The sequence below is a fragment of the Tetrao urogallus genome, assembly GCF_951394365.1.
Source record: "Tetrao urogallus genome assembly, chromosome: 3".
Taxonomy (NCBI): domain Eukaryota; kingdom Metazoa; phylum Chordata; class Aves; order Galliformes; family Phasianidae; genus Tetrao; species Tetrao urogallus.
Window position 1 is genome coordinate 39,403,352 of NC_136815.1, and position 13,839 is coordinate 39,417,190.

Genomic DNA, 13,839 nt, shown 5'->3' on the forward strand with positions numbered 1-13,839 from the left:
GCATGCAAGCACGAACAAACACATGAAACCTTTTTTTTTGAATTTTAATATCAAAAACATACAAAAAAAAAAGTTGCAATTGCATACATGTGATTATTTAAATAGCTACAGAATAACAGCTAAACTAAAACAGGGCACAGCATTTTTCAATGTTCAAATTTTATGAAAATACACATTCTGAAAGGGAAAAATAGTTATGAGGACAGGATAAGTTTTAGTTTCAATTAAATTTCTGTTATGAAGGTCTGTCTGATTCCTTAACAGAAGTAAAAAGTTAATTCCCTGTAACCTACTAGGTACAGTAGTAAGCACAAATGTAAAATTAATTTCCTATTCTTCCTGATTAAAAGGTAATGCAGTCTTAAAGACTCTCTTGAATCAGAACATGAATCTGAATATAGGCTCCCCTTGAGTTAGTGCCATAATTATATGTGTTTCTTAAGAAATGTTATATTTTCTTTCTAATAGTATAAGAAAAAGTCAAAAGAGCCTATGAAAAAGCAGATTCTATAATAAGACTACAAATAAAAAGTAGTTACGCAATTAATAATTCTATTTTCAGTGTTGGTTCTGCCTATTGAGAGTAAGTACTGTGCAGACTTCTCTGCACAGAAGCAAATATCAATAAGTTGTCTCTGAGACAGGAAAAATATATTTCACATGATGAACAGAGCACATATCTAGTGAAAAATATAACAGAATCACTGTTGTGTGAAGGCCTACAGTGCTAAGTTCTTTACATAATAAAACTCCAATGTCATACAATAAATTTAATTATTGCGATAGTCAGAAAGGCAGGATTAACCATAAAGTGTTTCTGGAATCAACTCAAATAATTAAGGATTGTGACCAGAAAACAAGAGGAAAATAACAAACTGAAGAAAAATGCTACACCAAAAAAAGAAAAAAGCCTGCAAAAACTGATGAATAAGAACATATTAGTGAAGAAAACACTGAAATGCATCACAGATTCTGAAAAGAGTCCTGCTCAGACTAAATCAGTGCTCAAACTTTTGATAAATCTTGAACGGCAACTAGGATGTAAAACATACACTTGCTTTTGTAGGGTATGCTCATTCATCATTTTTCTTTCATGCTTAATTTCCATTCTCTTTCATCATTCCTTTCACCTTATGTTAGGAGTTAAAAGTTGGTTTTACATCACACGGATGTTGTAACGCCCCACAGCGTTTCATAGACAGGTAGTAAGAAGCAATTTCTTAGAAAGAAAAGTTGATGCCTTTAACCAGCAGAAAATTTCTAAGAATCATTTAAGTATCTGTTCTGTATTTGTTATTTTCCTTTTAGTCTGTGTGCTCATCTTATTATTCCTCCTACGAAGCAGGATCACTCTAACAATGGAAGCCCCAGCCCATCTCAGCTGACTACATTTTCTGACAGAGAGACAGTTTACACTATCTTAACATTATATAAAAAAAAAAAACAATAAACAGCTCCTTTAAAAACACCTCTTTTAAAAACAAAACAAAATTTAACTTTCTAAAGTTAGAGGGAAACAGAAAAAGCCTTACTTGAAAGTTTTATATTTAAAATATCTTTTTTTTTTTTCCTTCTGAATCAAACAAAAAGTTAACAAGACCTGATATGGCAGCAGTTGTCATGCAACTAACAAAACTTTCTGCTTTCAAAAGAAGCAGAAATTAAATTTCTCTAATTTAACAACATAACAGAATTAAGGATTCTATCACTACATACATTCACACCAAAGAAGAATCACAGAAAATATGGAAGATCATGTAAGAAACGTGTTTATCTGGAGCACATCTCAGTTCAAGGAAGGAGCAGCTACACACCCCTGAAAGCTTAAAAAGACTCAGTGATAGGAATTCAGCAGCTGTAGTAGTTCTATTTCAGTACTGAATGATACTAGCACCTGACACATTTTTCTTTATTGTATAACTAGAGACAAGTTTATGATGGCCTTAATGCCAGTGGACAAGGGGAACATTTATTATTTCCACTGTTATCTTATACCAAAATAAGTTAGAGTGGGAACAGAACCTCTTTTCTCTGGAGACATTAAATACATCTACTTTTAGAGTCGCAGGACTGAAAATCATTTCAATTACTTAGAACTGAAATACTCAGCAGTTTAGTACTTTTTTCCAAGAGCTGACACCTTGCTGAGCTCTGGCTAAAAATGCATTTTTCCCTAGATTTAGTATTAGTAAAATGCACTCATGACTTATGCCACCTAAGCATGAGTTTGTGTAAAGTGCTTTATTGGAATCATATCAGCATGTAAGCCTCAGCCACTGAGCAAATTGTATTTATATATTGATACTTTAAATATTTGAGTATGGCATTCACTTGAGTATATTGGCATTCACACTGGAACAGGCTCCCCAGGGTTGAGTCACAATCCCTGGATATGTTTAAAAACTGTTTGGATGTGTTGCTGAGGGACATGATTTAGCGGAGGGTTGCTGGATGTGTTGCTGAGGGACATGATTTAGCGGAGGGTTGCTAGTAAGAGAACTATAGTTAGGTTGTGGTTGGACTTGATGATCTTTTCCAACCTGAATAATTCTATGATTCTATGATTTTAAAATTTATCTAGCATTCTCCATAGTCTCTTATGTTTTTTGCATCCTTTTCCTAGAAACAATAATTGAAGCAATAGTGTAAATTATTTTTCTCTGCAAAACACAACTTGTATTTTGTGAAGATGAAGGCTGGCTATTATGTGTCTTTTTGGGGATGATGAATAACATTAGAGGACTTTTAAATGAGAAAATTAACATAATTGTATTTAAGTAATTTACACAGTAACTGCTAAAAATGAGGAACAAACCACATGTCTGGTCCAGATTAATACTGTAGAGAGAAAAGTATAGCTACAGTGATGGGAATGAATAATTCACCATCCTGACACACTGTCAACATAGACTGCCATTCATAATTACTCTCACATTTCATTTCAGATCTGACCTGATGTCTGAATATGGTTCCTGTTTAGTGCTAAATAAAATATGCTGTTTATCGTAAACCTCTGAATGTTTTTGCATGACACACTTAAGAGAGAGGGGAGTGACTGAATGATAGAAAGCATTTTCTCACAATTACAAGGAGATGCTTGAATTATGCTGAAGAATATCAGTAACTCAAGTACACAAAGCAAACTCACTTTATGTAAATGTAGCATTTTCTACTATTCTTTACAATTTACCTAAAAATGTTCACTAATTCTATCTGCTGTGTGGAAGAAATTACATAAATAATATTTACCAATTTTTCAAAGATACTTAATTTTTTTTTTTATATATGGCTTGCTCCAAAAGTAATGCTTATTTTTATTTTGTTATGTTGGATCTCTTTATATTTTGTTATGTATGTCAAAGGCAAATATTGGTAGTATGGCAGTAGAGGCAAAATCTTCACACCAATATTCTGTAATATGCTGTTGCCCTGTGACAGATTGCAGCAGAGGGGCAGTCTGATTGAATGGCATCTGACATGGAAGTGAGGATGAAGCAAACGTGTCTTACTGAATTCCTCCATGCAGAGAAAATGGCACCCACTCACATTCATCAACTGTTGCTGAACATGTATGCAAACCAAAAGTGAGTGTGAGCGGAGTAAGGGGTTGGTGGTATGCCTCAGCAGTGGTAACAACGGTCATCTCCAGTGGTGCAGATTTTTACAAACACGGCATGCTGGCAAAAATGCACAGCTGATGATGGTGACTAAGTTGAAAAGTAATGTTTTGTAGCTGAGAATTTTTTCATGTCAAATAGTGTTATTGTGCCCTTTGTATTACTCAGGTAGGAAAAGAACCTCAAGACCATCAAGTCCAACTACAACCTAACCACACTACCCTAACTCTCACAACCCAACATTAAATAATGTCCCTGAGCACCACATCCAAACTGTTTTTTAACACATCTAGGGGTGGTGATTCAACCACCTCCCTGGGGAGGCTATTCCAGTACTTAACTCTTTCAGTAAAGAAGCTTTTCCTGATATCCACCCTAACCTTACCCTGTTGCAACCTGAGGCCATTTCCCCTCATCCTGTCACCCATCACCAGTGAGAAAAGACCAACCCTGCTCTCTCTCGCTGTAAGCACTTTTCAGGTATTTGAAGAGAGCAGTAAGTCTCCCCTCAGTCTCCTTTTCTCCATACTAAACAGCCCCAGTTCCTTCAGTCACCCCTCATAGGGCATATTCTCCAAGCCCTTCACAAGCCTTGTTGCCCTTCTTTGGACTTGCTCCAGCATCTCAATGTCCTTTCTGTACTGAGGTGCCCAAAACTGAACACTGTACTGGAGGTGAAGCCTCATCAGTGCCGAGTACAGGGGCAGAATTACTTCCTTAGTCCTGCTCACCACACCATTCCTGATACTATCCAGGATGCTATTGGCCTTGGCCACCTAGGCACACAGCTTTCATATTAAGCAGACTGTCCATCAGTACACCAAGGTATATTTCCGTCAGACAGCTTTCCAGCCACTCCTCCCCAATCCTGTAGGGTTGCCTCGGGTTGTTGTGACCAAAATGCAGGACTCGACACTTAGCACTACTGAAACTCATACAGTTTGCAAGGAGGCGTTACTTTTGGAACCACCTACATATATTTGCATTTACACACACAAGCACACACAAAAGCATACTCAAAAGATGCACACAATTCGACTGCATATCAAAAATGTAGGAGTTACCAAAAGATAGATTCAATTCAACAAGCTTTGAATTACAGAATGAGCCAATGCCATTTGCCTATTTCTAAAGCAAATGATATATGAGTACCTTCTGGTTTCAATTTTAGAAGTCTTGTTCAATGCTAACATTGGAATTATTTGACTACTAATGGGGCTTTACCTGTTACCATAAAGCTCTGGGTGAAACAAGCTGCTTCCGGAATAAATTAACAATATATATTCATGGCAAACTCCACCACCAATTGTGCTGAAAATGACTCGCTGACACATTTTAATGTCAGAAGTGATATCAGATTATATTGCATGAAGGCTTATTTAATATAGATCATATCTGTATGCAGTTGATATTCCAGTAGTATCAGTTTGAATACAACTGGTGGAACAAAAAATAGTTTAAAAGTACCAATTTCTCATAGCAATTTATTCCATTGATTAATTATAAGAAATGTTAAAATTTCTAACTTCTTCCTAATTTGAACTTCCCTAACTTTAATTCCTGCTTTTTCTTCCATTTTATCTTTTTCTTTTTAGGATTAAAGAGTTTTTCAGAGCTCTCTATTCTCCCTCTTAAGGTACTTGAACCCATATAAAAAACATATTGTATTTTTAATAAATTAATTCTTATGCCTATCAATTTATGTATCTTTCCATCAGATCTAAATTATTTGTATCTTCAATAATGTTCCTTTCCTGTCAAGTGCAGCCCACTGCTATGTTACCACTACTGAAGCATAATAAATAATTTAATGTAATATAATTAAAATGTGATTATTGTACTCAGCCTGTTTTAATAATTGGCTTGTCAAATTAAAATTTCACCCTCAAAATAGTGACTGTGAAAATTTTTACACTTATATATATTTTTAATAGATACTTTGAAGTCTTTTCATAGAAACTTCCTTATTATCCACTGGTGTGGATTGTATCATATTACTATTCCAGTAATTGAATGTGATTTATTTTACTGTATTTTATTTTATTTTACTTTTTCACTATCTATCTAGATTTTAAATATTGAATTATGTTATCAGAGATCATTTTCTGAATTTATGTCAGTAAAACTGTTTTGGAAAGTCAAAATAGTGTTTTTTAAAATCTTTCTTCTTTTTGTTTTTATTATTTAGAAAGTTCTAATCAGATTAACAATAATGACTTATTGCTTTGCTTAGGTTAAGTCTCCTCCTCTTTCTTTTCCTGGTAATGTGACAAAACACACAAACAAACAAAGAAAAAAAAACATTACAGTGACAACAAAACAGAGATTTATCATGAGGACTTTAATAAATATGAATCCACAAGTTTTGAACCACATAATACTTTAATCTCTGAGGCGCAGGAGATCCTGCCTTGAGGTTGAGAGAATTACAGAAATTGAAAATGGCATCTCAGTTTCATACATAGTTCATGAGAAGCCTTTGGAATTAATGCAAAGGAGAACACACTGTATGCATACAGTCAAGTATGAAGAAAACGTTTGCCATGATTCTGAGTTTTATTTAACACATTGCCTTCCTGATGACTAAATAAGTGAAGTCCTTTGCTGGCTGGTAGACATTAATACTTATTTAGTGTTTTAATATTTTACTGTCACTAGAAGTAGTATTCTCTCATATTAAAAAAATGAAATATTAATGTGCATTCAGTAAGATCCTGCAGTTCACATTCTTCACTTCAGTGCTTCTGTCATGGAGAGAAACTTCAAATCTCTCTAACTGATGAAAACGACAATACCATTTAAAAGGATAAACTTAGGATAGAAGGTTTCTTTAATCAAAATTCTTCTAGTGGCATTCATCAGAATTTTTGACAGAATTAGGGACTGGAAGAAGGAACAAAATTTTTACTGAGAGATTTAGTAGTAAATCCTGTCCTTGTTTCACAAAAGATACTTCCTAAAGTTTCCAGAGTACAGCAACAGACAATACTAGCATGCTTGGTGAAAGTTGCATGCTAGTTTATAATGTTCATAAATCTAAAAATGGAAAAAGTTTCTGAAAGTCTCATTCCAATCTAAACAAACCAGGTAATGCATATACATTTTGATTAGTAAGCGCTACAGTGACAGTTACTAATTCACTTTCACAAAGAAGACATAACCCAAGACTTGCTTACCTTCTGGCTATATAAAGACATTGCAGCAGTTCTGGCCAAGCCAACACACTCAGTCTTTCATGCAAACAATATATCTTTTACCTTCTAAGTAAGCTCAGCAGCCTGATCAATACAGAAGGAAATATGCAGTGGAAACATTAATTCTAAAACATTACCTCTCATTCCATGGCAAATTCATATGAAGGTTAGCAAAGACCATTTTCAAGTCCTTCTATTTAAACTGAATACTAGCTACAGAAGCTGTATCTGTACTAATATATTAAGTACATATGGGACTGCTTGTTGACACTATAGCGAACTGACAAGGGCCACACCATATTCATATGTTGAAAATCTTGAGCACTGGCTAGGTATCAGTTGGCAGGTGGTGAGAAATTACATTGTAAATCAATTAATTTGTAAATGTATGTATAAATATATGTACTATATATATATACACGTATAATTATCATTACTCCTATTTCTCTCCTCTTCCATCTTAGCAAATAGTTTTTATCTCATCTACTTTTTTCAGATTCTCTCCCCACTTTCCACTGGGAGGGGTGAGCAATGAGTGAAAGGCTGTATGGTGCTAAGCTCTCTGCCAGGTTAAACCACAACAAGGACATTCATATGAAAACTGCTCATTAGAAAACATTCCTTCACCCATGAGAAGTCTAAACTAGTAGACTAGGAACTGCATGGGTGAGTGCTAGGTGGGGTATTTGGTACAAAATCCATGGTGATCACGCAAGAATAGTTAAGAATAATATTCTTAAAAGTCTTTTGATTGTATCCCTCAAATTGGGAATGTTCTGTGATATTTATTCCAAGTAAATGAGTAGCCTGAACAATTTGAACTTAAACAAAGAAGATGGAACTAAACCCATTCAAGATACACTGAGTGATAACATTCCACTGCAAATTGAATGAGTATCTTCCTGGATTTATCTCTGCCCAGTGACATATGATTATCTCTATCGAAGGAGAAGCACAGAACAATGCTATCTTCCCAATATTTCCGAAAAGAATAACATGAACTCAGTAGCTCTTATGGAAGAACAGTAAATGTAAAAAAGGGAAAACTGCACTAGAAGAGTCCAGGTTTCTTTTCTCCACATTTTTAATCGGGCTTCTGAAGTTATCATGCTATATATCAATATCTGTGAATTTAGGCTTCAATTTTAGCATCCAAATTATTCTCCAAGGAAATGAATTTATAATAAAAGTAGAATGTGAGGTATGATAGAAGGGAAGAAGTTTGGAAGTGATCACAAAGTAACAATCTAAATTTTTTAAAGTTGCTTCTGCTTGGGTAATATCCATGCAGAAAATCTGTCTTGTACAAATACACCTGGACACTTTTTGATGCTGGCAGAAAAGCTGAACTAAGACTTAAGTCATTACAGAGGTTCAGTGTAGTAATAGTAATGGGAAGCTGTTTTTCCTGGTTTTACTTGCTTGAATATTTAGTGAAACAATGGATAAGTCCGATATAATCTGCTGCAGAAAGCTAGAAGATGATTAATGTTAACATGCTGATGTTGGAAGCTGTAATTTCATTGCAGTGATGTTTTCAACAGTAAAAAAATTTAAAAAACCTGTTTAAAACACTTCATTATTTTATGAATGTGATCATGCTTACAGACCATAAAATAATAACTGAATATAAATAACAAGGTAAACACATCAGTAATATTTTTAGATCACTTAACCAGCAATTATCCCTATGCTGGATAATCCTGTATTAAAACAGACTGAGAATGGAGGATCTACAGACAGTCTGAAGAACTAAATGATAAGAAAGCACAGCATCTTTGCAATCTTTCCTGCACCAGGAAGGTCCTGGTTCAGTTTTTAGTTTGATGGCCTGCATTCTGGCTGACTGGGCAAGCCCTACTTTCATGTAACAAACTTCTGCTACACAGGTGAAAATAAATAAATAAATAAATCCTTACATTAGTACACACAAATGGGATAAAGAACAAGAGGAAAAAAGAAAAAATGGCTAAAAACAAGTGAATTAGAAGAGTATCAACAAAGTAAGACAGTAGAAAGAAGGAACAGAAGAAAGACTTCTGAATTAGAAAAAAGTACACATCATAGGTGCAAAGAGAATAGTAAAATCTTTGGATAAAGTTACAAGGAGTTGTCCTTGCTCCTACAGGCTTAAATCTTAAGAGAAGGTGCTAGGGGCTTATTGTTTTCCATACTGAAGTCCTGAAGTAAACAGACTACCATTAAAATAAAAAAAGCATATGCCACTAGCACCATATTTCATTAGTCACTAAAAGTAATTGTGTTGTAAGCACAGTGGTTCATATTACTCCTGAGTGCAATGCTTTCATAGAGTGAACAGCTCCTTCTGTTAATTTTATTCCTACTTGAGTCAATGTTTGCACACACTTGGTAGTTAACCACAGTCATCCTCTGTCCAAACTAGTTGTATAAGAACACCTTTGCCTTTTCTATTTCTGTTTGCTAACAGTGTTTTTTTACTCAGATTAAAAATGTGGTTTCTTATTTTTGAAGTCTCTGATGTAAAAAGCTTCCATATTTTACTGAGTTGTTCCATCTGTAATCTACCTCCTAAAGGAATAGAGTTCACCTACATGACCTACAAAAACTAGAAAATGTACATGTATGTCAGTACAAGGTCTTCCCAAAGGGACACACTTCTTTAAAATATTTTTTTCATACCTCTTGATATTAGACTCTGCCTGGATGAAAAGTAAAATCCAAATCCTCACACAAAAAACCCCCAAAATTTAACCTAGTAAAAACAACATGGCAAAGCACTTCAGCTGAATGGAAAGAGAATTTTTCGTCTCTTTTTTCCTTCTCTCTCCCTCATGTTTTAGATTTAGAAATACTGAATATCTGGAAGATTGTGTTTCAATGTTTTAAAAAGAGAGAGTATGTTTTAATTCTGAACAAAATCAGAAAAAATAAATAAATACAATGCACTGAAATGGATCTATTCAATTTGCTACTTATCGATTTAGCTTTCAGAACATTTAATTAGCTCTCCCATTTCCTATAGTTAAAGTAAACTGAAACAATTAGAAAAAGGACAAACATTTTTAGAATGGTATTACATATTTTAATGACTTTGCTGTCTGCCTTAGTGCAATCTTAGATTTAGCAGAGGGCTGTTAGAGTTAGGGTAGTATGGTTATGTTGTGGTTGGACTCGATGGATTTTTAAGGTCTTTTCCAACCTGAGTGATTCGATGATTCTGTGATCTTACATTGCAACTGTGAGGTGCTTCAACACATTAGAAACTAATAGAACTGATCTGTATTTCTTTTAAATCCTCAATTAGAAAAAGAAATGTTCTAATGATTGAATGTGCAAGTAAAGCAAAGCCATAAAACTCTTTTTTAGTAAAAAACACATACTACATGATGGAGAAATAAAACAGTTTCCAAGTTAAAAATCAGCTCAATCAATTCTTCTAAATTTATCTAATTAATCAGTATATAATGATTTCAGGACTTATAATATTGATTCATAGGGACAAGATCTGATGTCTTTCTGCAACGCAGTCACAAGGAATTTCTAGTTCCAGTGTAATCCTCTGGCTTCTCGACTGCTCTGACAAAATGGTAATTTCTTTTATACTTTTTTATCATACCTTGAAAATTTTGCACATTATCTCATAGACTGAAAATGTTTTCTCAGCTCGTGTCCAATCCCAGGTTGTGACCTTGGAAGAAAAAAATAGAAAAAAGAAAAAACAGGAAAAGAAACCAAGTTATTATTCTTCATTTCAGTAGTTCAGTTTATTAAAAAAATAAAATAAAAATCAATTCCTAAAACTTTCTACCTTTTACATCCAGTATAATGTACACAGAAAGGGCAAGCACTACCTCAGAGCACAAACTACCATGGATCAGCTCTGAAAAGGCATCTGTCTCCTTGCACTTTCAATAGCTTTTCATGCAGGCTAATCTACGTTGAATGAACAGGTTTCCCCTGGGAGTCTCCTATCCATGCTGGTGGGGGTTGCTTTGAGATTGCAAAATGATACAGCCCTTTAAATGTTCTCACAGAACCCTAACATGTTTCTCCTTGTTTCTGTTCTTATAACAGAATTTCTTGTTATACATACATTGTTTGCAGAGGTCCTAAAACTGAAGTTTCCAACCTTGTAGTGTCCTAGACACTTATCACATGTGACTTGCAATCTAGGTGAAAAAACTAACAAGAGAAAACAAAGGTAAATACACACTTTTTTTCTTACCAGTGTGAATCTGCTCTTAAATTCGAACAGAGTGAGATTTGAATAACAGTCTGTTTCTTCACATTATCTCACAATTTTTGCAATTGCTTTTAACAGTATTTATTTTAAGCAATTATTTTTAAAAAAGCCTATAAATAACTTTTTTAGGAAGCTGCAAGAAGGAAAGAGGAGAATTAGTCACAGTCTCAAAAGACGGAATACAAAACAAACAATCAAAAAAAAAAAAAAAAAGAGAAAAGAAAAACTGAGGCCTACAAGAATTACTGCAGTGCCTCAGCTTCAAAGGATCATGGTTATTACACAGCTAGGCAAGACAAAAGAGTCAAAGAAGTAGTATAGTCCGCTTTTCAAAACTTCAGAATATAAAACTCTTTGAAAAATATCATCAAATTATAGCCACAGCATAAAAGGAAGATAATACATAAGACCAACTTATTTTTTATATAAAGAGAAAACTATGAATAGACCCCATATTGCTAAGAAGCACGTATGGGCTTGGATGCTGTGACATATTACTTTCTTTTTCAAAGTGATTTTGGTACCATATGATAAAATTCTATACTTAACTAATTTTTAGGGATACAGACTATTAGAACTGAAACTCTTTCAAGAAAAATCTTCATAGTTCATATACTCATATGCATATATATATAGTTCATAGTTCATATCTTCAAGAATTAAAATTTCAAAATGGAATTTTATTTATTTGCTGTCATCCTCAAACTCAGTTTTTTACCATCTTATTGAAGTATGGGTATTAAATCAGATTTAGAAGGAAGAAAGAGACTAAATACTATGGATCAATAAATAATGCTTCATATAAAATGAGGAAGTGAAGAAATATTGGAAATATACAATCTTTGTCAATGAATTTTGAGAAACTATTCTGAGATGTGACAAAAAAATGCAAAACGTTTTTGTCAAAAACAAACCACCACCAACAAAAAAACAAACGTAACACACAAAAACAAACAAACAAAAAAACCCCACACCAAACAACTAATCTGTTTCTAATTCAGACAGAAAATGAAATGATCTCTCACAAGGAACAGAGGAATGGGGAGTTGAGTTTTGCTACAGTTCCACTGAACACAAAGCACCAGCCAGAGAAGTATCATTTTGCCCTGTCCCATCAGGAAAAGTAACCTCTACTCCTGCTGAAGGCCACAGCTACTTGAAGTTTCATTTAGAAGTTCATTACAGGCTCCATGCTTTGGGGAAAACACATGAGAGCTCCCCCTTCTTCATAAAATTTCTCACAGCATCTTTAGAAATTGCCTGTCCTGATCACCAGTGTGCCAAGAAATCTTTGAAAGGTAATTAAGTTTTAAGATGCAAATAAGATATGTTAGAACTGATCATGCACCTGAGCACGGAGAGGCGAAGTGCTATTGATCAAATAGATAAAAAAATATAGCAGGGGGAGGCAGCTGAGGTACACTATTTAAACACATGCCTCCCTCAGGAGTTAACAGGACAATAGTTTCTTTTAATTTTCTGGTTAAAATGTTGGCAGATCTGTTCAGAAACAGCTTAATCCAAGAAGCTTATAATACAAATATAATTAAAATTGTTTTTCTTCCTATAACAACATTTACATGTTACATAATTAGAAGCTCCAAAATTGTAGCCTTGAAAGTTTATTCTTAATCTTTTTTAATTCCTGGAAGAGATGAATATACATGCCCACAGAACAGCAAACAATTGTACGTGTAAAAGTTTGCATAGAGAATGTCCTTCTAAAAAGCCTTCTGCAGTCTTTGAAGAAGAAGAAATTTTTCTGGGCATTTAAGTGTACGAGTATTATACAAATGGTTTTAAGCACCTCTACAGAAACTCTTCCCCAGTTTGTCTTTTAAAGAGTTTGTTTATCATTATTCTTCCCTCCTACTCAATGGAAATTGTTTTCTTTTTGTTTCAACTGTCCTCCTATTTTAGAATAAGAACGAGAATCTGTTATATTTTTAATAATTAAATTCTGTTTTGCCCACAGCTTATCTGAAACAAGGCCCTAATAAAGACTTTGAAATCAGCCTTGTCTCATAAAGCAGCAGCTTGACAGAACTGTCCTAACTCACAGCACTGTGGTTCACATTCCTACTATAAATAGGTTCTTCCCATAGTCATTTACCCACAAGCAACATATTACTTCTGGAAACTAATAGTAAAAATGATATTGTATATAAATAGAAATAATATAACAACAAACTCTCAGTAAAGAAATTTGTAGTTTCTTCCACGCTGCTTACAAAAGAATAATCTTTTTCTTTTGAACAGAACAGGAGCATTCAGCATTGTATCTAGGAGGAAGATAGAATTGTGAATGAAGAATGGCGTGGGCACTTGCCATCTAAATTTGAACTACCTCCAACAGGAAGGATCTACAGCCCAAATCAGGATAACTGCTAAACTCTTAGTACTGCCTGTATGGGTCTGCTGCCAACTCCTTAGCTACTGGCTTAAAACTTAGCTAGATGATATGTGTGTTTCCTGCAGCTTAGATGTACCATAAAGCCATGAAATTAAACTGCTGATTTGGAGACAGTAGCTGAAATTTTGCCCTTTCTTGTCAGTCAGATTCCAATTAATATTCAACCTGAACTGCCTCATTTGCTTCCCTACTTTCCCTTTGGTGCTCTCAAACTACACAGAAGTTATATTCAGGGTAAAAATTAAAGACAGAGATATTGCTCTACAAGCTGTGCCATTTCCACAGCCTGCAAAAAGCTTTTGTATTACCCAAAATCTCAGCAGTTTGCATTCAGAATGACAGTTCAGTTTAAATGTAACCAACTTGCTTCTGGCTTGTTTTGCTTGACAA

General features: G+C 34.3%; 1 protein-coding gene across 1 annotated transcript in view; it reads right to left on the bottom strand.

Moving 5' to 3' along the window:
• Positions 1 to 13,839, bottom strand: part of SNTG1 (syntrophin gamma 1) — a gene marked incomplete at both ends in the record, with an annotated part of 147,504 nt that overhangs the window by 31,708 nt on the left and 101,957 nt on the right. Inside the window, one exon of the mRNA XM_079533868.1 lies at positions 10,410 to 10,481. Within this exon, the coding sequence (XP_079389994.1) occupies positions 10,410 to 10,481 (72 nt within the window). The remainder of the gene's footprint in view (positions 1 to 10,409; positions 10,482 to 13,839) is intronic.